The following is a 24514-nucleotide window of genomic DNA, read 5'->3' on the forward strand; positions in this document are numbered from 1 at the left end:
GGCTGTCGTGGGTAGATTTGCGACCATTAATCTCCCATCTACTATTGCTCTAACACCAAGTACCGTGGCTCAGGAATTGGTTAAGGCAGCAATCAGCTCCTCCCAGGAAGTCTCCTTTACATCCAGACGGGCAGAACTTAGCTTGCGATGTCTGTTAACCCTTTATTCCTTATATAAGAGATAACTCTAATTTCCAATAGTACAGCACTGAATGGGTGATGGTGGTGGGAGAGCGAAACTATTCATACAAGGTAGCACTGGGGAGAAATTAAGAGCATATACAAAACGTGAAGAATTTTGCCAACTGATTTAACACATACAATAGTGCCACTGGTGAAACCAGAGATAAAGCTTTTGACACAGGTTCCTTCTCTCTATAGCACCATCTCTCAGTGGTACTCACTGGACAAAGACTCACTGTCTTCTCTCTTTGCCCTAAACATTCATTCCCTCCAAATTCTCTAGTTATTGTTGATATGTCCCCTGAACTTCCATCCTGAATCCTGACTGACAGTCCCTGGTCTTAAAGGGCAAACACCAACAGATGACAAGAGCTGCAAGCATACAGAAAGATCGTAGAATCATACACAGTGCATAAGGGGCCCTTTGGCCCATCAAGTCTGTACTGACATGTGAGAAACCTAAACCTCCAACCTAATCCCATTTACCAGCATTTGGTCCATAGCCTTGAACGTTATGACGTGGCAATGTCTAAGATGGCGACAGAGTAGGACACTCTGGTCGGAGCTCCTCTGCTCGCCAGGTCCTTTACCCCACTCTTTTTCCCCTTTCTTCCCTCAGTCCCTCCTCCCCTATCCCGGGTGTGAGGGGACAATCCTTACCTTAGAACAGTGTAATGTAACCCCTTAATACATTCCTTTCTTTAAACTTATTTTCAACTATGTCATTAAGCAAACACTTTTATCCCTCTTCTGCATCCAAGAATTGTATCTAGGCACTTGTACCTAAGATGTCGCTATGAGGTGGCAGACACTGTAAATGTTTTTCACTGTTCTCCTACAACGCAGCATGTGTGACAATAAAAGGATGCTGTATATTGTGTTATATATCGCTCATCCAAATCACTTTAAAGAATGTGAGGCATCCCGCCTCCAGCACCCTCCCAGGCAGCACCATCACCGACCTCTGATTGAAACAAAAGTCTTTCCTCACATCCTCCCCAAACCTCCTACCCTTCACCTTGAACCTGTATCCCCTTGTGACTGACCCTTTACCTAAGGGGAACAGCTGCTCCTCACCCAATTTGTCCATGCCCCTCATCATCTTGTGCACCTCAATCAGCTCGCCCCTCAGTCTTCTCCGTTCCAATTAAAACAACCCAAGCCTATCCAACCTTTCCTCATTACTTAAATTTTTCATTGCAGGCAGTATTCTGGTAAATCTCCCCTGCATCCCCTCCAGTGTAACCACATCCTTCCTGTAATGTGGTGACCAGAAGTGCATACACTACTCTCGCTGTGGTCTCACCAAAATTCTACGCAAAACCAACATAACTTCCCTCTTTTTGTAATCTATGCCTCGATTGGTAAAGGCAAGTTTCCCATATGTCTTTATCACCACCCTAACTAACATGCTCTTCCACCTTCAGGGCTCTATGGACAAACAGTCCAAGGTTCCTATGTTCCACAGGACCTCCTTGTATCATTGCCAATCATTGAATACTTGCTTGTCAAATTATTTTCCTTCCAAAGTGCATCACCTCACACTTTTCAACGTTAAATTCCATTTGCCACTTATCTGCCCATTTGACTTGCCCATTTATATCTTCTGGCAATCCAAGACACTCAATGTCACTGTTAACCACCTGACAAATCTTGGTGTCATCTGCAAACTTATTAATTCAACACCCCCCTCCCCCCACCCTCCACACAGTTATCGATGTCATTTATATAAATAATGAATAATAGTGGACCCAATACAGGTCCCTATGGTACGCCACTGATCAATGGCTTCCAGTCACCAAAGCAACGTTCTGTCACTGTCCTCGGTCTCCTACAACTGAGCCAATTTGAATCCAAATTATCAAATTACCCTATATTTTGACCTTGTCAAAGGCTTTGAACTCCATTAAACTACATCAACTGCACTCCCCTCATTTACACACCTGGTCTTCTCCTGGAAAAAAATGCAATCAAATTTATAAGGCATGACCTCTCTCTGACAAAGCCATGCTGACTACTGGAGAGGGTGCGGAAGAGATCACCAGGATGTTGCCTGGAATAAAAAATCTCAGTTATGAGGCGAGACTGGAGAGGCTGGGTTTGTTTTCATTGAAGCAGAGGAGGCAAGGGGGTGGGGCGAAAACATGTTTGAGGTGTACACTACGAGAAGTATAGACAGCCTTGTTTGTGAGAATCTTTTCCTCAGGGCAGATGTATCTAAGTCCAGAGGCCATAAGTTTAGTGTGAGGACTAAGTGGTCTTAGAGGAGTCTGAGGATATTAATTTTCACCCAGAGAGTGGGAAAAATATAGAACATGAAAGGGTGGTGGAGGCAGGTACTCTTGCAACATTTAAGAAGCGTCTGGATAAGCACTTAAAATGCCAGGGCATAGTTGGCAATGGACCAAATGCAGGTAAATGCGATTAGTGTAATTTGGCGGTTGTGGGTCAGCATAGACATGGTGGGCCAAAGGGCCTGGTTCAATGCTGTACGACTCTAACCCCAACTGCTTAAAGACGGTTCTGATGAAAGGAGAAGGAGCTGAAATGTTACAGTTACTTCTTTGTTCACAGCTGCTGCCAGACCGATGGAGTATTTCCAGAATCCTCTGCTTCAATTTTAAATTAGAGACATAAAATCCATAAAACACACAGTTTTCTTTACTTCGAAGAAAGGATAAAATGTCTCTTTGATAATTAGTTAGCCGACCTAATGAGCTAACCTGTCCTGATGAGGGGTTTCAGCCCACAACATTGACTTTACTGATCCACTGATGCTGTCTCACCTGCTGTGCTTTTCCAGCCTCACACCTACAGGCTCCGGCTTCCAGCATCTACTGTTAGATTACTGATTCCACCTTACTGTTTCCAATGCATACCAAACCTTCAGGTTTTCAAGGAACTGAGTAACTGTTGGATGAAACATGGTCACAGTCCAATTCCCACTGGCCAAAAACAAAGATACAAATAAAATAAAAAATACTGAGCACCTTCTAATTTAAAAGGGGTGGTATGTTTACTTTCTTTCAATGACTACGTCCTTGTCCAACTAAACTTCAAAAGCATGAGCAGCTCAAAGCCTCTGTTGGTACTCCAAAAAACACCAGAAATCTGGAACAAACACTGAGAAAGTACTGGAGAAACTCTAGCAGTATCTGTGGAGAGAGAAAAATAGAGTTAATGTTTTGAGTCTGGTGTGACACTTCTCCAGAATAAGAGAGTCATACCAGACTCGCAATTAGTTCCTCTCTCCAAAGAAGCCGCCAGACCAGCTGAGTTTCTCCAGCACTTTCCCTGCATTTCTTTGCTTGCTTCTGCTTACAAATCCATCTCCAGCTGCAAGGAATGCAGAAGCACAACGTGAAATGCTTCCAGCTCATGGTTTTCTCTCCTTCCAATCACAGCTCTGAGAGGGAAGACTGGTGATTCAGGCCCCCTTCAACTTTGCTCAGGAGGTTTGGTCTCATATTCTTACTGCAGTGTTTGAAGGTGTTCTGTCCTGTTGGAGATACCACCTTTCTGTCAATAGGTTAAACCAGGGCTCCATCCATCCTTCCCAGGTGAATGCAAAAGATCTCATGGCACTATTTTAATGAGGAACAGGGAAGTTATCCTTATTGAGCTGGCCAATACTGACTCATAGCTCTCTGTCAATGTCACTAAAAAATATGCTTTACTTTTTGTAGACATCGGCTGCTATATTTCTGACATTACAAAACTGACTACACTTCAAGATTATTTCACTGGCTGTAATGGGTTTTGAGATGTCTGGTGATAATTAAAAGGTGCTGCATAAATCAAAGACTTTTTCACTTCTTTCTCATTTAAGGAATTCATGTGAGCACAAAAAGGAATAGACAGCTTTGTCACTGGGGTTTGAAAGCGGTGTGATGGAGGAGGTTCATGCAAAGCATAAACCACTGGCGCGTATACCTTCTGGGCAGAATTGCCGGTTTCAAAAACATTCACTTCAAATGTTGCTTGTGGTATCTAGTTCCACATTCTAAACACTCTGAGTAAGGAAGTCTCTGCCTACTAATTAAAATTGCTGGAAAAGCTCAGCAGGTCTGGCAGCACCTGTGGTGAGAATCACAGTTAACGTTTCGAGTTGCGTGACCCTTCCTCAGAACTCAACAAGACATTTAAAAGGTATTTTCACTCTGCAGACAAGACCAGAACCGGTGGCCATAAATTGAATATAGCAACTAGTAAATGCAACAATTTATAGATAGAAACCAAAAGAACCGAGGATGCTGTAAATCAGAAGCAAAAATAGAAATGGCTGGATAAGCTCAGCAGGTCTGCCAGCATCTGTGGAGAGAAATTGAACTTAACATTTCAGGTCAAGTGACCCTTCCTCAGAACGGCTGTGAATGTTAACTCTGATATCTCACCACTGATGCTACTGCACCCTGCTGAGCTTTGCCAGCAATTTCTACTTTTGTCTCTGATTTACAGCATCCACTGTTCTTTTACTAGTTGCTATTTTCAAATAATGGTCTTGTCCGCAAAGTGAAAATACCTTCTCTGTGTTTTGTTGATCAATCTCTTTGAAAATCTTAAACCACCTCAGGTTTCTTTCTGATGGAAGGGAAGTTCCTACCAGCTCACCCTCTGGCACATACTAATGGGCATCGCAAACTGCACACAGTGTTTCACTGCAGCCTAAAAAAACCTTATTGGACAAATATCAAAAGCATTATTTTTGATTATTTATTCATTTATGTGAGTACAATGATAAACTCTGGGCAGTAAACAAAATTCCATTTCAGTGCAACATCAAGTATCCTATTCCAATTTTAAAAAAAAAATAGGTCAGTAATGGTCACCATGACTGAAACTAGTTTCAAATTTTAGAATATTCTTCCATTCCGAGGAAGGATCACTGGACCCGAAACGTTAACAGCGATTCCTTTTCTTCAGATGCTGCCAGACCTGCTGAGCTTTTCCAGCAACTTCTGTTTTTGTTCCTGATTTACAGCATCCACAGTTCTTTCAGTTTCTATTTGGAATATTCTTAATCAATTAAATTATTTAAGTGCAGTTAAATTCCACCAGCCACCTTGGCGGGGTTTGATCCCACATTCACAGACTCATTCTGAAGAAGAGAAAACAAACTGCTGGAGAAACTCAGCAGTCTGGCAGTGTCTGTGGAGAGACAGCAGGGTTAACCTGCTGAGTTTCTCCATACATTTCTGTTTCTACTTCAGATCTTCAGCATCTGCAGTTCTTAGTTTTATTTTTCAGCTTTGAAGGAGGGTCATTGGACTCGAAACATTGACTCCGTTTCTCTCTCCACAGGTGCTGCCAGACCTGCTGAGTTTCTCCAGCAATTTCTGTTTTTGCGTGTTCCTCTAACCCAGAGATATTTTCACTACGTCATCACCTCCTTGAATTTTTCAGGAGAGTTTCTTGAAATGACTATAATTGAGTTAGATTATTCAACCACATCAATTGTTTCCTGTGCATTAACACTGACAGGAAGCTATGATCAGTCAACTTGATGTGCAAGTTGACCAACAGAAATCGAAATACCTTGACTGCACGCTCTGTAATAAATTCTGCAAAGTCATCGGCGATGTTTAACTGGTCAGATACCATAGCTTTAGCAGGTAAGTACAACTTTATGTAATGTAAATGCTATTAATCGGTGTCTTCATGTTGCCAAAACTAAAGCTGAACATTTCACCGAAACCACTGCTAATTGTACAATCACAATACTTATATTAACATGTTACAAATCAGATAGGAGGCAAACTCTCCTTTTAAAAAAGATTTGACAGCAGCACTTTGGACTGAGATAACAAGGTGTAGAGCTGGTTGAACACAGCAGGCCAAGCAGCAGAGGAGCAGGAAAGCTGACGTTTCGGGTCTAGACCCTTCTTCTCCTGCTCCTCTGATGCTGCTTGGCCTGCTGTGTTCATCCAGCTCTACACCTTGTCACCTCAGATTCTCCAGCATCGGCAGTTCCTACTATCTCTGAAACAACTTTGGATTGAGCTGATTTCACTATCAACTAGAAAGCAGTTTTTGTTTTTGCAAGCTTGTTGTCACAGATCCAGAAGATTGTGTTCAAAAGAATACGATTAGAAATGAAACACAGGAGGGCTGTTCTTTCTTTTTCGCTAAATTGTTAGTAGCAGACTTCGCAGCAACCACAAACTAAAAAGGTTTCACCCAACAGGAAAATAACACCAGTTCCCTTTTTGGGGGAAAAAGGATTAAAATCAATTGCTACTTCTCTAACTCCACTCAATAAACCTAAAGAGTAAGAGTGCACTGTTTAAAAGAAATCTGCTAATTACCTCTAGAAATTCCTGTACAAAACAATGTGTAGACAGAACGACTAAAACAATGGAAACAACAAGGTGACTAACATTCAGTTTCAGAAATTAAATATTTCAAGTAAAACCCATTCCTCAAATAGTGAATCAGAGAAAGGGGCCCTAACTCGGATGTTAATCTGTCTTTCCAACTGTTGATGGATGTGCTGTGTACTTCCAACATTTTTCTGTTATTGCTCTTCTCTTAATGCTGGTGTAATATTAAAACTTTCCAGAAAACTCAAATCTGTAAGTTTTAAGTTAATGGCAACCAACCATAGTGGACCAACGTAAGACAGCAACAGCTTCAGAAATTCAGTCTGTTGTTTATCCATTATACGCTGTCTTGACTCAGTCTTACTTTCAGATTTAATGTGACAAATGGCTGCACCGGGAGTTCGGATTGCAGGCCATAATTTGAACTGATAAATGCCAAGATTTAATTTTAGCCAAAACTTACAACTTGAAACCGATTCATCCCTTCACTCAAGGCCAAAGAAAAGTCCACAAATCTTGAGCAAAACGCGCAGCCAGTTTTTAACCATCTGAGAGATTGCTGCTTTTCATTTTAAATGTAGGGAAATGACAGCCCATGCTCTAAGCAGCTTACAACTACTTTTAAAATAGGTTACAACAGTTAAGAGGCATCTGGGTGGGTACATGAATACAGAGGGTTTAGAGGGATACGGGCCAAATGCTGGCAAATGAGACTAGGTCGGATTGGGATGTCAGGATTGGAAGGGTCTGTTTCCATGCTGTATGACTCTTCATGGGCATCATGATTAAAGTAACATTTAAAGACTAAAGCTGAGCTTTACAATAATACACGGTGAAAAGTTTTACCTATGGTTTGTGCTCATCCACCCATGATTTATCCTTCTGCATTGTAATAATCTTGAGATTCTGTAACTTAGCTGATATCTGAGCAAGTGCCCTTGATGATTCATCTGCTGAGACTTGAGAGTGTGCTTGGAGTTTAGCTGGGGTCTGTGCGGATCTTCTGGACAACTCATTTCAGTGAGATCTGGGTTACTGGATGGATGCAGTAAGCACACATTGCTTAAATGGGGTGTGTTGAGAGGTTCCACAAACTCTCTCTTTTGGCTGACGAACAGTGCACAGAAGTTCAGAAAATGTGTGGATATAGAACAGGAACAGAGAAAACAAGTGAGTAACAAGATGCTTAGCAATTTCTAATTTTGGACTTTGCAGTTCACTTTTCAAAGTATAAGCATTCAGACATGCCTGAAATGAAAATCTGTTTCCCAAAATAGGATCCTGTTCAAATTAAGTAATCTTCAATGATAGGAGTTATTCTGTGTGAAATAGATAGATAAAGATTTTATTGGCAGCAAACAGCAAAAAAAAAAAAAAACCACAAAACCACTCCTTACTGGCCTTATCCTGGCTCATGCCTAGCTACAGAACTGTGGGTCACAGAAGCAGGGCTGCATTATTATATAGCTCAGTGTCCAACACCTCGTATGGCGCTCTGCTGAGAATGTGGGATCTGCGATGGGAATAGAAGATACATTCTCTTCTACAACTTCATCAGAATGCTCATGAGCAGCGGAAGATGAGGAGGATTAAACTTCAGTTGTGTCAATTTCTTTTTTTCCTCTTTTCCGTTTTAAATACAGTTTCCTGCACACTGAGTCGACTTCCTCACGGTTTCTCATTGAGTTGAGCATTCTGAGTATTACAGGATTGTTTGCCTACAGCAGAACAAGAGGTAGGTTTCTCATGTTCTCAATTCCCTTTGCTCTCTAAGATACTGAGTCATAGAATCTTACAGCTCATCTCGTGTCTTTCCCATCCCTTTGAAAAGAACGCCCCAGTTCAGTCACAGTACCTTTGAATTTTCTGATGATTTTGCAATTTTTTTTCTGCTATTATTCATCCAATCCCTGTTAGAAAATTGTAGTTGAGACGGATTCCACCACTCTTTCAGGTTCTTGCGAATGGTTGGTTTAACATCTCCAGGCAGTTTGCCAATAACTGCTTCAAGTAGCAGTTCTTCATCTCAGGTCAGAGCACGACGCCTGGTAGCCTAGGTGACTGCGCAAGGCAAGCATAATCATACCCCCAGCCAATTTATATCTTCCATGATTCTAGTCCAGGGTCAGAAAGGCTGCCTGTACTGTCAGCAACCTCCAATGGTGCAAATTAATAACACAACAGCAAGTCCAAATAATTCTGGTGCTGTTCTGGTTTGCACAGCTTGCACTACACAAGTAACTGATACTTCTTAAAAATATGGACCATTCAAAATATAGACCAACACCAGTGCCCATGCCACTCTGCCTTACAGCATGGAAACAGACCCTTTGCTCCAACCAGTCCATGCCGAACTAAACTAATCCCAATTGCCCGTATCCCTCCAAATCTTTCCTGTTCATGTATTTATCCCGGATAGTAGGAACTGCAGATGCTGGAGAATCTGGGATAACAAGGTGTAGAGCTGGATGAACACAGCAGGCCAAACGTCAGCCTTCCTGCTCCTCTGATGCTGCTTGGCCTGCTGTGTTCATCCAGCTCTACATGTTGTTATCCCATGTATATATCCCAATGTGTTGTAAACATTGTAATTTGTACCCACATCCACCACTTCCTCAGGAAGTCCAATCCGCATGCGAACCACCCTCTATGTTAAAAAATATTTGCCACTTATATCTTTTTTAAAATCTCTCCTCGCTCACCCTATCTTGAAACACCACCACCCTAGGGAAACAAATACCTGTCATTAACCCTATCTATACCCCCTCAATTTTATAAACACCAATAAGGTTGCCTCTCAACGTCTGACACTTCAGTGAAAAAGAAGCCTATCCAGCTTTTCTAACTCAAACCTTCCATACCCAGCAACATCCAACCTAATCCCATTTTCGGTCCATGTCTTGTCAGTTATTGCAGTTCTCAAGTGCAGCTAGAAATACTTTAAAAACGTTATGATGAAAAAAAATTTAAATAATTTTATCCAGTTTTCTTTTTTGGCTTTACATTAAAGAGGAGAAAATCATAATTCACATATTTGGAGGGCTTTTCAATTGTAACATCATAATTGGAGGTCTTGGAGACAGTAAGGACTGCAGATGCAGGAAGCTGGAGTCAATAAATGTGGAGCTGGAAAAGCACAGCAGGTCAGACAGCATTCGAGGAGCAGGAGAGTCAACGTTTCAGGCCAAAACCCTTCAAAATGTTGACTCTCCTGCTCTTTGATGCTGTCTGACCTGCTGTGCTTTTCCAGCTTCACATTTATTGATCAAAAGTGGGAGGTACACCCAAACTACTACTCGGTTATAAATAACGGGCAAGGCTTTGCTTCTTTTGGGAGATATGGGTACTGCCGGTCAAATTGCCTATCCCTAATTACTGCCAGGAAACTGATGGTGACTGATTCACCTTCTTGAACAGCTGCAGTCCTTGGGGCGTAGGGACACCTGCAATGCTGTGAGGAAGTTTGTTACAGGATTTGACCCAATGACAGTGAAGGAGCCACAATGTGGAGATGCCGGTGTTGGACTGGGGGGTGGACAAAGTCAGAAGTCGCACGACAGCAGGATATAGTCCAACAAATCTACTCAAAATTTTTTTTTTGGGGGGATGTGGGCGTTGCTGGCTGGCCAGCATTTCTTGCCCATCCCTAGTTGCCCTTGAGAAGGTGGTGGTGAGCTGCCTTTTTGAACCGCTGCAGTCCTCCTGCTGTGGGTTGACCCACAATGCCATTAGGGAGGGAATTCCAGGATTTTGACCCAGCGACAGTGAAGGAACAGGGATATATTCCCACGTCAGGATGGTGAGCGGCTTGGAGAGGAACTTGGATGTGGTGGTGCTCCCATATATCTGCTGCCCTCGTCCTTCTAGATGGAAGCGGTCATGGCTTTGAAAGGTGCTGTCTGAGGATCTTTGGTGAATTTCTGCAGTGCATCTTGTAGATATAGTACACACTGCTGCTGCTGAGCGTCGGTGGTGGAGGGAGTGGATGTTTGTGGATGTGGTGCCAATCAAGCGGGCTGCTTTGTCCTGGATGGTGTCAAGCTTCTGGAGTGTTATTGGGGCTGCACTCATCCAGGCAAGTGGGGAGTATTCCATCACACTCCTGACTTGTGCGTTGACTTCAGCTCTGAAAGATTATGATTTTAAACAGATCTGTTGGACTATGACCCGGTGTCGTGCGACTTTTGACAAAAAAGGAACTGTGATACAGCTCCAGGTCGTTCAGGCGTTCAGTTTGGAAGGGAACTTGCAGATCGTGGTGTTCCCATTCACTTGCTGCCTTTGCCCTTCTCAGCGGCAGAGCTCACAGGTTTGGAACCTCAAAACACAGACTTACTATTGCTTTTGAAATTCAGTCGCTGTTCTTTTCACTTTTGTTTTGGCTCTAGCATTAATATTGCAGCAGACAGAAACGCAAAAGGAAGGAGGAACCGCACTGGGAACTATTTCACCGGATGCTACTGTGGCAAAAATCATAGGCTAATTCAGTAACTTTCTCTATTACCAATTTTGATGGCTACCTCTTCAGAAATCGCCACAACTGTGAATACAACAAACTATCTAAGCACGACAAACCATCAGAGTAACCCTTGCGTCACTATCTCATACAGATTCATAGTATTTATTATTATTGCTTATACAGTAATATGTATAACCGGATTCATTCTCAACAGCCTAGCATTTTGGGTGTACTTCTGTCACATCCCCAGCAGCAATTCCATTATAGTCTATTTAAAGAATCTGGTCATAGCCGATTCCCTCCTGGTCCTTTCGCTTCCAATAAAAATCCTCAAAGATAGTGAATCCATTCCCACTAGAAACCTGAACAACATTTACTGCAATTTTGTGGCATGCATCTTCTATTTGAACATATATTCCAGTATTTGTTTTCTTGGATATATTGCAGCAATCAGGTACCTAAAAATCGTCAGGCCACTCAAAGTACATGCATTTCAAAATCTGAAGACTGCTAAACGCCTTTCCTTGGGAACGTGGGGTGTTCTCATCTTCGTCGGAATCCTTTTCGTGCTTCTGGTAAATAAGGAAAAGCAATCAATGCCAGCGAACTCTCACATCTGCATAAAAGCTGGTCAGGAACAGGAAACTATATACGCATCTTCTCACATTGCTGCCCTGATCACGTTTGTGTGTGTGTTAGTTGGACTGTGTTTCTTCTACGTTCAAATTTCACGGCAACTCCACCGACCCCCTTCTACACAGTCACTGATCAAGCAGACCAAGGCAAAGAACAACATTCTCATTTTGCTCGCGGTGTTTATGGTCTGCTTTGTGCCCTACCACATTGTCAGACTTCCGTACATTTTGAGTCAGACCAACTTTATTAAAGACTGCTACTGGAAGACGATTTTGTACTACGCTAAGGAATCTTCCCTCTTGCTGTCAACACTTAACTCGTGCTTTGATCCAGTGATCTACTTTCTGTTTTGCAAAGCTTTCAGATCAAAGCTGGGCCTGGATAAAAAGGCAGAGGAGTTAGAGCTCAATGAAGTTTCAGGCCCTGCTAACAATTCAAATATTGCACTCGATCACTCCCCTCATTGTCATGTCAACAGTAGGAGGACCAAAGTTTAATTCTATCCTAAAGATCACAAATTCTTCCTGACAGAATGCAACACACTGGGCCCATCAACACCATTTCCTCAAAAAAAAACACATACAAGTGGATTAATCATGAAACCAAACCCAACTTTGAGTTACAGAAGTTCACAACACAGAATAAGGTCCTTCGGCCCACTGACTTTATAACTTAGAAATAAGATGAGGTCCTTTAGCCCTGGGAGGCTTTTTCATCATTCATTACTGATCTGCGACCTAACTTCATTTTTGAAAAACCTAAATCCTTGAGCTAAAAAAATGTCTCGCATTTTCAAACTTGAAATGTAAAAAACACAATTGACTGCTGAATGGCATTACTCAATCTTCGTACGCTGTCATCAAACCACGGTTTAAACTTGCAAACAAATAATCAACAGAAGGTTTAGGACATAAGCCCAGCTGAGGGAGTAAAAAACCACAACTCAATGTCTTTAAAAAGCTGAATAAAAAGCAATTTAAATTCACTATAAATACATTAAAGGGGAAGTAGTTAACCAGAGAATGATTAGGGCCCATTAGGGACCAAGGGGGAATCCTGTGTGTGAAGCCGCAGTATATTGGAAGGGTCTTGAATGAATACTTCTCTTTGGGAAAGGAGATTGTAGGTATGGAATTCAGGAAAAAGGGCTGCGAGAAACTTGCACAGTTCAACATCGGAAATGGGTGGGGTTGGTATTGGAGGATCTGTCAGGCTTAAAAACAAAGCCCTTGGCCTGCATGAACTGCATCCCAGGCTGCTGTGGGAGGCAAGGCAGGAAACTGCAGCGGCTCTGAAACAAATTTTTAATTTCTCTCTGACCACAGGGGGAAGGTGTCAGAGGACCAGAGGACAACTAATGTGGCAAGAAGGGTGGTAGAGATGAACTAGGAAATTAAGACCAGTAACTCTCACATCAGTCGTAGGGAAACTACTGGAGAAAATTCTGCATGACCAAATTAATATCCACTTGGAAAAGCACGGGCTAATTAGGGATAGTCAGCATGGCTTTGTTAGAAGGAGGTCACGCCTAGCAAAGTTGTTAGAATTTTTTTCTTTAAATGTGATCCAGTGTGTGGATGAGGAGAGATCAGTTGATGTAGTTTATGTGGATTTTAGCAAAGCTTTTGACAAGGTCCCATGTTGGAGACTGATTGAGAAAGTTAAAGCACATAAATTGAGGGAAACCTAGAGACTGGCTTAGTAATAGGACACAAAGGGAATGACTGGAGGACAGTATCCAATGGTGTCCCACAAGGATCAGTACTGAAACCTTTATTGTTTGTTATATACATAAATGATATAGATGAAAATGTGGGGGGGAATGATGACCAAATTTACAGATGACACCAAGATTGGTATCATAGAACCACAGAATCTCTACAGTATGGAAACAGCCATTCAGCCCATCTAGTCCATACCAACCGTCCAAAGGGCATCTAGCACATTGAAACATAGAAAGCAGGAACAGGAGTTGGCCATTCAGCCCTTTGAACCTGCTTTGCTATTCAATATAATCATGGCTGAACCAGATTTCGCCCATACCCTTTGACTCATTATCCCACTTACTATAATCAAGCTCCTTTTTGAGAATATTCCATGTTTCAGCCCCAACTGCTTTCTGTGGCAGCAAATTCCACAGGCTCACTACTCTGAGTGAAGACATTTAACTTCATCTCAGTCCTAAATGGCCTACCCTGTATCCTTAGGTTATGACCCTGGTTCTGAAAGTGGAACTATTTTGCAACATTAAGTCCGTAAATCCATTCCTCTTGCCAGCAAAATGATTCCAGTGTTACACAATTGCAGAAATTCTTCCAAAAAAAAAAATTAAAAATCGATGCAACAATACCCATCACATCCAAAATTAAACGGGTCAACAAAAAATTAATTTCCCCTGACATTTTGCCTCATTTGTGGTTCGCTGGTTTTAAGTTGAAATAATTCTTCAAACTCATAATAGCCTATAAATAAAATTTCATATTTTACAATTTAAAATTTTCACTCTTTTGATGTGAATTTCCTTCGTTTGACACACTGATAAATGGAAATAAGATATTTAGTCCATTGGAACAACTGGTTAAATAAAGTGTTATCCATGTTTGTAATTTAAGACTTTGTTTCACTTGGTGATCAATCACATCCGAGACTTCCAAAGGACGCATTACAGAACTGCTGCAGTATCGGTTAGGAAAGGAACAAAGACTCAGTAAAATCCAAAAGAACTGCGGATGCTGTAAATCAGAAACAAAAACAGAAACTGCTGGAAAAGCTCAGCAGATCTGGTGGCATCTGTGGAGAGAAATCAGATTTAACGTTTTGGGTCCAGTGACCCTTCTTCAGAACGAGAACAGTTGCGTAGTGATTCATTTTGGTAGGGAAAAAAAAAAAAAAACACGAGGAAAGGCAGAATAAAGAGTATGACTCTTAAAAAAAAAAGGTGCAGGTGAGGAACAAGAGCAGGCGACTCAGCCCTTTGAGCCTGCTCCACCATTCATTGAAATCATGGCTGATCTGTGGCCTAACTCCACATACCTGCCTTTGGCCCATATCTGCAAATAGATAGCTTTGCTTAACAAAAAATCTCAGATTTAAAACTAACAACTGATCCTTCATCCACTACCATTTGTGGAAGCAAGTTCCAAACATCTACCACCCTTTATGTGTAGAAGTGCTTCCTAACAACTTTCCTGAATGGTCTGGCTCTAACTTTTAGACTATGCCCTAGTTCTAGAATCCCCAGCCAGTGGAAATAGTTTATCTTTATCTACTCAGAGATAGTAAGAACTGCCGATGCGGAAGTCAGAGAGAACGCAGTGTGGAGCTGGAGGAACACAGCAGGCCAGGCAGCATCAGAGGAGCAGGAAAGCTGACCTTTCGGGTCGGGACCCTTCTTCAGAAATCAGAAACGTCAGCTTTCCTGCTCTTCTGATGCTGCCTGACCTGTTGTGTTCCTCCAGCTCCACACTGTGTTATCTTTATCTAGCCATTCTTTTAGTGTTAATATGTTGAAGACTTCAATCAGATCATCCCTGAGCCTTCTAAATTCTAGGGAAAACAGGCCTTTTTTTTTTAAATGATCTCTCCTCTTAATCCTTGAAGTCCAGGCATCGGGGGGCAATGGCTGGTATCATCACTGGACTCTTAATCCAGGTAACATTCTGGGGACCTGAGTTCAAATCCCACCACAGCAGATGGTGGAATTTGAATTCAATAAAGAAAAAAAATCTGGAATTAAGAGTCCAATGATGACCATGAATCCATTGCCGATTATTGGAAAAACCCATCCTATTCAGTAATGTCCTTTAGGAAAGGAAACTGCTATCCTTACCTGGTCTGGCCTACGCGCGACTCCAGACCCACAGCAACGTGGTTGACTCTTAGCCGCCCACTGGACAATTAGGAATGGCCAATAAATGCTGACCTAGGCAGTGACGCTATCATCTCGCAAACAAATAAAGAATGAAGGGGGACTGTTGCAAATCTACACTGTACTCCCTCCAAGGCCAATTATGTCCTTCCTAAGGTGTCCAGATCTGCTCTCAGTACTCTAGTGAAGTCTCTTCAGGGTTATGTACAATGGCAGCATAACTTCTGCATTCTTATATACCAGTCCTCTAGATGTCAAGGTCAGTATTCTCTGGGGACACAGGCACTAATTGTTGAAGGTGGCAGCAAATGTCGAAAAAGTAGTTAACAAGGCATTTGGGACCCCGGCTTTAAAAATAGACACAGAGTACAAAATATGACGCAGCCTCAACTGGAAGTTGTCTCTTGTTCTGAGCTCCTCCCCACTTTAGAGAGGGCATAAAGGTATTAAAGACAGTGGAGAAAACACAGCTAAGTGTTGTCCCAGGAATGACATACTTCAGGTCTATGGATAAGACTGAATAAGAGATAGGGCTGCTCTCCTTAGAGAAGAAAACATTAACTGCAGTTTTGATAAGAGCTTTCAACATGACAAGGTGTCTGGATTGAGAAATATTCTTCTAGTTAGCAAAAGGGTCAAGAACGAGAAGACACAGAGCTAAGGTGAATGGCCAAAGAACTAATGACGATTTGATGACTGTTTTTTAAAAACAAAAACATAGCGGGTGGTCAGGATCTGAAATGCACTGCCTGAGAATCTGATGGAAGGAAGATTCAATGAAGGCCTTTGAAAGCATGCTGGAAAATTATCTGAAGAGAAAAGTATTGCAAGTCCATGGGGAGAAGGTGGGTAATTGGGTCTAGGTGAGATGATCTTCCCAACAGGAAGATAGTGGCTAAAATTTCTCTGCTTTAATTATTGTATAAGATGACTCTGATCTGCAGATCACTGGAGACCCAAAATGTCTTGTGGAACATGAGCAAATATAAAACTACAAAAGATTGCAATCCACCTTGTAAATCATCCAGTTATTCCCATGCAGTTGCCCAAACCTTCAAGCATCTGTCAAATCCATCCTGCATCATTTATTTACATAGTGCTTGATTCACTGCTGACTGCAAAATTAAGAGTCCCCACTGCCAACCTTGAAGAAAGCTGTCCACAAAGATTGAGGGATTTCGGCAGCATGAATTTACCGTTTCTTGACGTTAGTTTAACTCTCGAGCCAAGTCAAGGGAATGTCCAGACAACTAGCAACAGTGAGGTCATCAAGCAGAATAAAGTAGCCAATCACAATGAAAATATCCTGCCAGACAGAAGGTATACTGAGCTGCCTTCCTGAACCACTGCAATCTTTGGGGTGAAGGAACCCATAATGCTGTGAGGGAGTTCCAGGATTTTGACTCCGTGACAATGCAGGAAATACAACATAATTTCAAGTCAGGATTGTGTCTGACTGGGGAGGGCAAGGACTTGAAGGTGTTGGAGATCCTCTATGCCTTTATGGGTCCAGGCTTGTAGGAGGCAGTCAAAAGAGCCTTAGCAAGTGATAGCACTGCATCTTACATGTGGTACACGCTGCTGCCATTGTACACTGCTGGGGTAGAGAGTAAATCTTGAAATTGGTGATGGTGGTGGGGGGGTGGGGGTGCGCGCGGTAGTTGAGAAAGGGCTTCTCAATTGTCGTTGGAGCTGCAACCATCAAGACCAGTGGAGAGTACTTCACCACACCCCTGACTTGTACATTCAGATGGTGGACAGAGTTTGAGGAGACAGGCACAAACCTTAGCCTCTGACCAACTCACGTAGCAACACTACTTATGTGGCCCAGACCCAGTTCAGTCTCCAGTCAACAACAACCATCTGGAAATTGACAGTGAAGGATTCAGCAATGGTAACAACATTGAATGTCAAAGGGAGATGTTATCTTCTGGTACTTGTGTGGAACCAAAGTTACTTTCCACTACATGTTTGCTGACAACACCACCCTGGTAGGACGGATATCAAACAACGACGAGTCCGAATACAGAAAGGAGATAGATGGCTTGATGACGGGGTGCAATGAGAACGGTCTGTCTCTCAATGTCAGCAAAACTAAAGAACTGATCATTGACGTCAGGAAGAAAGGAGAACACATCTACATCAACAGAGCAGAGATTGAGGGGGTTGAGTGCATCAAGTTCCTCGGAGTGATGACAACTGACAACCTGTCCTGGACTTCCCACGTGGATGCGACGGTCAAGGTGGCACAACACGCCTCTTCTTTCTCGGGCGGCTCAGGAAATTTGGTGTGCCCATGAGGACCCTCACCAGCTTCTACAGATTAGGGAAAGCATTTTGTCCGGGTGCATCACAGCCTGGCTCGGCAACTGTTCTGCGCAGGACCTTAAGAAACTACAGAAGGTGGTGTGCATAGCCCTGACCATCACAGAAGCCAACCTTCCATCCATGGACTCCATTTACACGGCTCGCTGCCACGGAAGGGCTGCCAACACCATCAAAGACCCATCGCACCCCAGTTATGCTCTCCTACAACCTCTAGCATTAGGCAGAAGATACAGAAGCCTGAACACATTCACCAGCAGGTTCAAGGACAGCTTCTTCCCTGCCATTATTAGACTGACGAATGGATTGTCGAGCTTCAAATAATGCTCATCTTGTTAATGTTAATCTTCCCTAGCACAAGTCCTGTGCAGTGTAACCTGTATGCCTCACCCTGTCCAAGTTTTTTTTCACTCTATGATCTCTGTGCCCTTCTGACTATGATTTGCCTGTTCTGCTCGCAAACAAAAGCTTTTCACTGTACTTAGGTACACGTGACAAAAAATCAAATCAAAATCAAAATCATTTGCTACAATGTTAGTGGCACCCACCTACAACTCTCTCTCTGGTACACTGATGACATCACCGGCATTGCTTCCCTCTCTCATCCAGAACTGAGAAAGTTTATCGATTTCGCTTCCAATTTCTATCTTACTCTCACCTTCACCTGTTCTCTCTCTGACTCCTCCCTTCCCATCCTTGACATCTGTTTCCATCTCTGGGGATAGGCTGGCCACCAATATCCATTACAAACCCACATCCTCACACCATGCTTCCTGTAAAGACTCTATTCCCATTCTTCCAGTTCCTCCATCTCCTTCACATCTGTTCCAATGATACCAATTTCAACAAGGGGCCTCCAAAATGTCCAACTTCTTCCTCAACCAAGAATTCCCCACCACCGTAGTTAACAGGGTCCTCAGCTGTGCCCAACCCAGCTCCACACTTCAGCCCTCACTCCCTGTTCTCCTTGCAAAAACAGGAACAGGTCCCCCACCCCTGCACCTCACCTACCACCCTACCAGCATGCACACCCAGGAGGATCATTAGCCACCATTTCAACACCTGCAGTGGGATGCCACTACCAGACACCAATTCCCCTTTCACCCCCCCGTCCCTGGTCAGCATTTCGCAGGGACCGTTCTCTCTGGGTTACCCTGGTCTACTCTCCTCCACTCCCAACATGTCCTGCAATTGCAGAAGGTATAACACCCATCTGTTCGCTTCCTCCCTCCTCACTATCCAAGATCCCAGATGCACCTTCCAGGTGAAGGTGCGGTTTACCTGCACGTTACTCAATCTAGGCTGGTCTACTCACTGCTCACAATGTGGTCTCTTCGACATTGTGGAAACAAAGCACAAACTGGGGGGACTGCTTTGCAGAACAGTTATGTTCTGTCCAGAAAAATGATGCCAAACTTCCAATTAGCCGCCACTTCAACATACCATCACGTTCCCCGGCTAACATCTCGGTCATCGGGCTTGCTGCAGTGCTCCAGCGAAGCTCAGTGCAAGCCGAAAGAGCAGCATCTCACCTTTCACTTGGGAACCCTGTAGCTTTCAGGACTCAATACCGTCCTGGTAAGATGGTGGAGGAGTAAGGATTCTGAGCCCAGGTCTTGTCCGCTCCGTTCGCTTTTCTTTTCATTTTCATTTCTCTCTCTCTTCTTTGTATTGTTTTTAATTAAAAAAAAAACAAACTTATATCTCGGCAAAGAGCTCGGTTGTGGCAACGGCATCAGCAGCAGCGAGTGGACCCAGCAGCGCGGGCTCGTGGCGGAGGTGTAGGAGGCAAGTTCGGGCCCGGTACGAGACCCGGAAGCATCTGCATCGGTGAGGTGGGCCCAGAGCAGACTCACGGCAGTGGTGGAGTTGGGTTTGGGCCCATACGGTACTCGGTGGTGTCTGCGTTGGTGAGGACTCAGTGGCGAGGGTGTTGGTGGAGGCGAGACGGCACGGCACTGAACAGTGGCGACTTGCGTTCCAGCAGTAGCGCGGCACAAGGGACTCGTGCCTGGCCAGCAGGCCCATGGCGGAGCACTTAGCAAGAAGGACTGCAAAGTTGAACACTTTTTTTTCCATTTCTTATTTCTCTGCCCCTTATAGTCTATGTTTTGGTTTTTTTTCTGTGTTTTAAGATGGCACCAGAGAGAGTGGCGATACTGTACAACACTTTGCACTGTATTTTATAACAAAATACACATGACAATAAATCAAATCAAAATCAAATCCAATATCGAGTTCAATCATTTTAGGGCCTGAGCACCTACTCCTATGTCCTTGCCCCAACCCCCACACACCAGGCCCTGTCATCACATGGCCTGTTCCCCCACACAATCCATTGTCAGCTCCTAACAGTCCCCATTAGCAGCTATTCATTCTCCCAGATTGACATTTACCTGTTCCTTTGTCTGCCCAACTGCGTCCTTGTCTCTCTTTACTCTTTCTCCTTCACCTTCACCTACACCCTCACATTCCCCAGGCCCACCGCCCTCCACCCCCCCACCCGTCACATCCATTTTCAAACATATATACCAACCTTTTCCCAACTACAATCAAATCAGTGGAGTTAGAAAAAACTAAATTGAAAATTAAATAATTGGAGTTAGAAAGGGAAAACGAGAACAGCTCTCAGTTATAAAAGAACAGAACCCTGGCTCTGTCAAAATTCTCTAAGCACTCAGAAAACCATCACCTAACTAAGGGTACCACAGCACTCTTATCTAATACTCCTGACTAAAAAATGCGACAGAGAAAGGTGTGCCTGATTGGAGGACAGCGGAGAAGACAATGAACATTCCAGAAGAATTATCCTGGCTGTAATTTCAGGAGATTATTTTTTACTAATTTGTTATGTAAGTGGGACTTGTATTTATTTGGACTGCATACAGTTAGAATTTTGATTTATTCGGGAATAGTTCGTAATTAAGGGGGAATTGTTTGGTTTGTTAGTAGTTCTGTCTTCACACTTCCTTTAACGGATTACGAGGCCAGGTGAGCTTCCCTGGAGTTTTGGTTTTAGTTATCGGGGGGGGGGGCGGGGTAGGATTGAACTCCGCTTTGTAACAGTGGCGACTTATAAGCTTTTCACTATCCTCATCTGCGTATGTGTGACAATAAAGCTAATTCAATTCTGTAAGTTCTGGGAACCTGATGAAGGACCAGTATTTCTGATTAGCTTATAACCCCATAACCATGGCCACTTTCAACTTGACTTCCATCTGAACTGAAGACCTGCCATCAGTTTACTTATGTCAGCAACTCAACTTCATCAGTAAGAAACCCAGTGGACCAAGAGAGGTCTTACATTCTATCCTTCACTTTCAGACCCTTGGCAACAAGGTTTTTCTGGGTTCTGAGGAAAGTCACTGGACCTGAAAAGTTAACTTTGATTTGTCTCCACAGATGCTGCCACACCTGCTAAGCTTTTCCAGCAATTTCTGTTTTTGTTTAGAGGTTTTCTTCCCTTTTGCATGTTTTTATGTAAAAACATGCCTCTCTGCAGATTTGTTTTTGCATTGTGCGAGTATATCAGTGTTTGGGATTATGAGACTATAGCTCTCATTCTAGTTTATGGTTTAGACATTAACCAGTATTTGCCACTTGTTTTGAGATCAAGTCTTGTTTTGTAGCAAACGAATTAATTTGAATTTACTAAAGACGACTGGTGAAAATCCCTTGTATTCTGGATAGTGGCACAAAAAAGGGAAACAATTGGCCATTTTAGCGACTGAATCAACATGTTTACAGTGGGGTGACTGGTGAGGTAGTGGGCTTGATCACGACCATACTTCTCCCAGAACAGTCCTAACATTAACACATGGAATTCTTTGTCCAATCAGTATTGTGTGGCACAGTCTGCGTTGCTTCTCATTTCAATGTTTTAAATATCTGTCTGTCCAGCTACATGTTGGCTCCGTGGTTAGCGCTGATGCCTTACAGCACCAAGGACCTGGGTTCGAAGTCACCCAGGGGTGGAAATCTGTGTGGAGTTTGCACACTCGCCCCGTGTCAGTGTGGGTTTCCTCTGGGTGGTCCAGTTTCCTCTCAGTCCAGATTTGTGCAGATTAGGTGGATTACCTAATTGCAGGGCAGGCAATGGCCTCGTGGTATTATCACTGGACTGTTAATCCAGAGACCCCGATAACATTCTGGGGACCTGGGTTCAAATCCTGCCATGGCAGACGGTAGAATTTGAATTCAATAAAAAATATCTGGAATTAAGGATCTAATGATCACCATGAATCCATTGTCGATTGTTGGGGGAAAAACCCACCTGTTTCACTAATGACCTTTAGGGAAGGAAACTGCATCCTTACCTGGTCTGGCCTAAATGTGACTCCAGACCCACAGCAATGTGGTTGACTCTTAACTGGCGGATGGGCAATAAATGCTGCCTGGCCAGCGACGCCCTCATCCCGTGAATGAATAAAAAAGGACCCATGGGAAATGCAGGGTTACAGGGATACGGTAGGGAGATAGGTCTGGCTGGGATACTCTTCAGAGGGTTGGTGTTGACTTGATGGGCCGAACGGCGTGCTTCCACACTGTACGGATTCTATGACTCTTGTGCCTCGTCACTTGTTGGAATTGCTAAAGAAGGCCATTTTGCCAATTTGTTTGTGCCAACTCATTCAATTAGTCCTATTCTTTGGATCTTTGCAACATTTTCCCTTCAAAGATTTATCCAATTTCCTTCCAAAAGTCGCTACTGAATTTGCTTTCACTATTTCTTCATTTAGTGCATTCCAGAACAGTGTGACCCACTGCACAATGCTCATTTCACTTCTGGTTCTTTTGCTAGTTACCATAAATCTGTGCACTGCCACTGGAAACAGTTTATCTTGATATAGTCTCTCAAAGTCATTTGTGACACTTAGCATCTCCATGTTCCTTTACTGCCTCTGGTCAAAGAACAACAAGCCTCCATTCTCCCCCATGTAACTGAAGACCTTTTTAAACTTTTGTTTTGCATTTAACAATAAAATATTTCCAGAATTATATAGTATAGGCGGCCTGCAGGTCTTGCATCTGTTTATTTCCACCATCTCATTATTCTATTTATACACATAGTGAGGATTTGGTAACTCAGAGACAGAGGGCCACAGCATGTAAAAAGGCCCTTAAGTAGTTTCCATGACCACACTGTTTGATTGGTTAAGCTGAAGAGTGTTAATAAGTTGTTAAATGCAAACAGCATCAAAGGAGAAGAAACACTCAGTCAAAGACAGAAAGCATATTTTTCTCTCTCTCTGGGAAGAAAAAGAAGAATCAAGGAAGCTTAAAAGAATCATAAATCAAGACAGAGCGAGGTCAACTTAATCAACCATCAGTTCAAAGAATGACAACAGCATGTCAGCATTGCAAAAAAAATCAAACTATTGGTTGCCCTGTTATAGGAAGGATATTATTAAATTGGAAAGGATGCAGAAAAAATTTATAAGAAAGTCACTAGGACTTTTTTCTATTCATTCATGGGTGCCTTACCAATGCCACCTTGATTATTTGCATTTCCTGCACACAATCTTTTTGGTGACTCATTCAGTAAAACACCCAAATCCCTCTGCACCTTGGATTTTAAACAACGTTGTACTATTACATTTCTGCTGTCAAAGTGAACAACTTCATGTTTTCCCACTGTAAAGTCCACGAGCCAGATTTTTTACCCATTCCTCAACTTACTTATATCCATCATCTTCATGGCATATCTTCCTACCTACCTCTTTCTGCTGTGAATTTAGCTTACTGTGCACCTTTGCTCCCTTCTTCTGAGTCATTGATGTAAATTTATTTTTATTCATTCACAGGGTTAGGGCCTGGCTAGTACTTATTGCCCATCCCTAATTGTCCAGAAGGCAGTTAAGAGTCAACCACATTGCTGTGAGTCACACATTGGCCAGACCAGGTAAGGATGGCAGTTTCCTTCCGAAAAGGACATTAGTGAACCAGATGGGTTTTCCCGACAATCCACAACAGTTTCATGGTCATCATTCGACTCTTAATTCCAGATTTTTTTATTGACTTCAAATTCCACAATCTGCTGTGGTGCGATTTGAACCAGGCCCCCAAAACATTACTTGGGTCTCTGACTAATACTAGTGACTAATGATATTGATAATACCACTTGGCCACTGCTTCCCCTCAAATTGGAGGGTTTGAGTTATAAGGAGAGGTTAGAACATTTTCCACTGGAGCATAGGAAGTTGAGAGGTGACTTTCTAGAGGTTTATAAAATCATGAGGGGCATACATAAGGTCTTTTCCCTCAGGTTGGGGAATTCAAAGCTAGAAAGCATAACTTTAAGGTGAGAGGAGAAAAATTTAAAACGGATCGGAGGGGAAACTTTTTCACACAAAGAGTGGTTCGTATGTCATATGAACTGCCAGGAAGGGGTGGAGGCTGGCACGATTACAACATTTAAAAGACATTTGGACAGGTTTAGAGGGAAATAGGGACAAGCGCAGGCAAATGGGATGAGTTTAGTTTGGGAAACTTGGTCGGCATGGAAGAGTTGGTCCAACGGGTCTGTTTCTGTGCTCTATGAAAGTTATTTTCTGAGAAATAACTTCCAACCTTGTAGACTAGACTTTCGCCCTTCCGAGCTACACTTTTTCTGACTCTGCCTACGTTCACGTTCTAATCGCAATGTAACCACTTCTCTTTAGTCTATCTGGATTGTGTGTGTCTGTCTCTCTGTGTCTGTCTCTCTGTGTCTGTCTCTCTGTGT

At 42.9% G+C, this 24514-nt stretch overlaps 1 protein-coding gene across 2 annotated transcripts; it reads left to right on the plus strand.

Annotated features, from left to right (window-relative positions):
• Nucleotides 1-7909: 7909 nt before the first annotated feature.
• LOC109914933 (P2Y purinoceptor 14-like) lies at nt 7910-14208 on the plus strand. 2 transcript variants are annotated; one of them, XR_007263457.1, is made up of 2 exons: nt 7910-8237; nt 11409-11655. XR_007263457.1 is itself a non-coding variant. In XM_020514548.2 (2 exons), the coding sequence occupies exon 2, from the start codon at nt 11015-11017 to the stop codon at nt 12092-12094; it is 1080 nt and encodes a 359-aa protein (XP_020370137.1). In that variant the 5' UTR covers nt 7910-8237; nt 10891-11014; the 3' UTR covers nt 12095-14208. The 2 variants fall into 2 exon arrangements, 1 of the variants encoding a protein (XP_020370137.1); XM_020514548.2 differs by having other exon boundaries at nt 10891-14208.
• Nucleotides 14209-24514: the final 10306 nt, after the last annotated feature.

The sequence above is a fragment of the Rhincodon typus genome, chromosome 13 (genome assembly GCF_021869965.1).
Source record: "Rhincodon typus isolate 14 chromosome 13, sRhiTyp1.1, whole genome shotgun sequence".
NCBI classification, from domain to species: Eukaryota; Metazoa; Chordata; class Chondrichthyes; order Orectolobiformes; family Rhincodontidae; genus Rhincodon; species Rhincodon typus.

Excerpts from the sequence above, each read along its gene's own strand:
- LOC109914933 (XM_020514548.2), top strand. The coding sequence starts at position 11,015 with ATGGCTACCTCTTCAGAAATCGCCACAACTGTGAATACAACAAACTAT.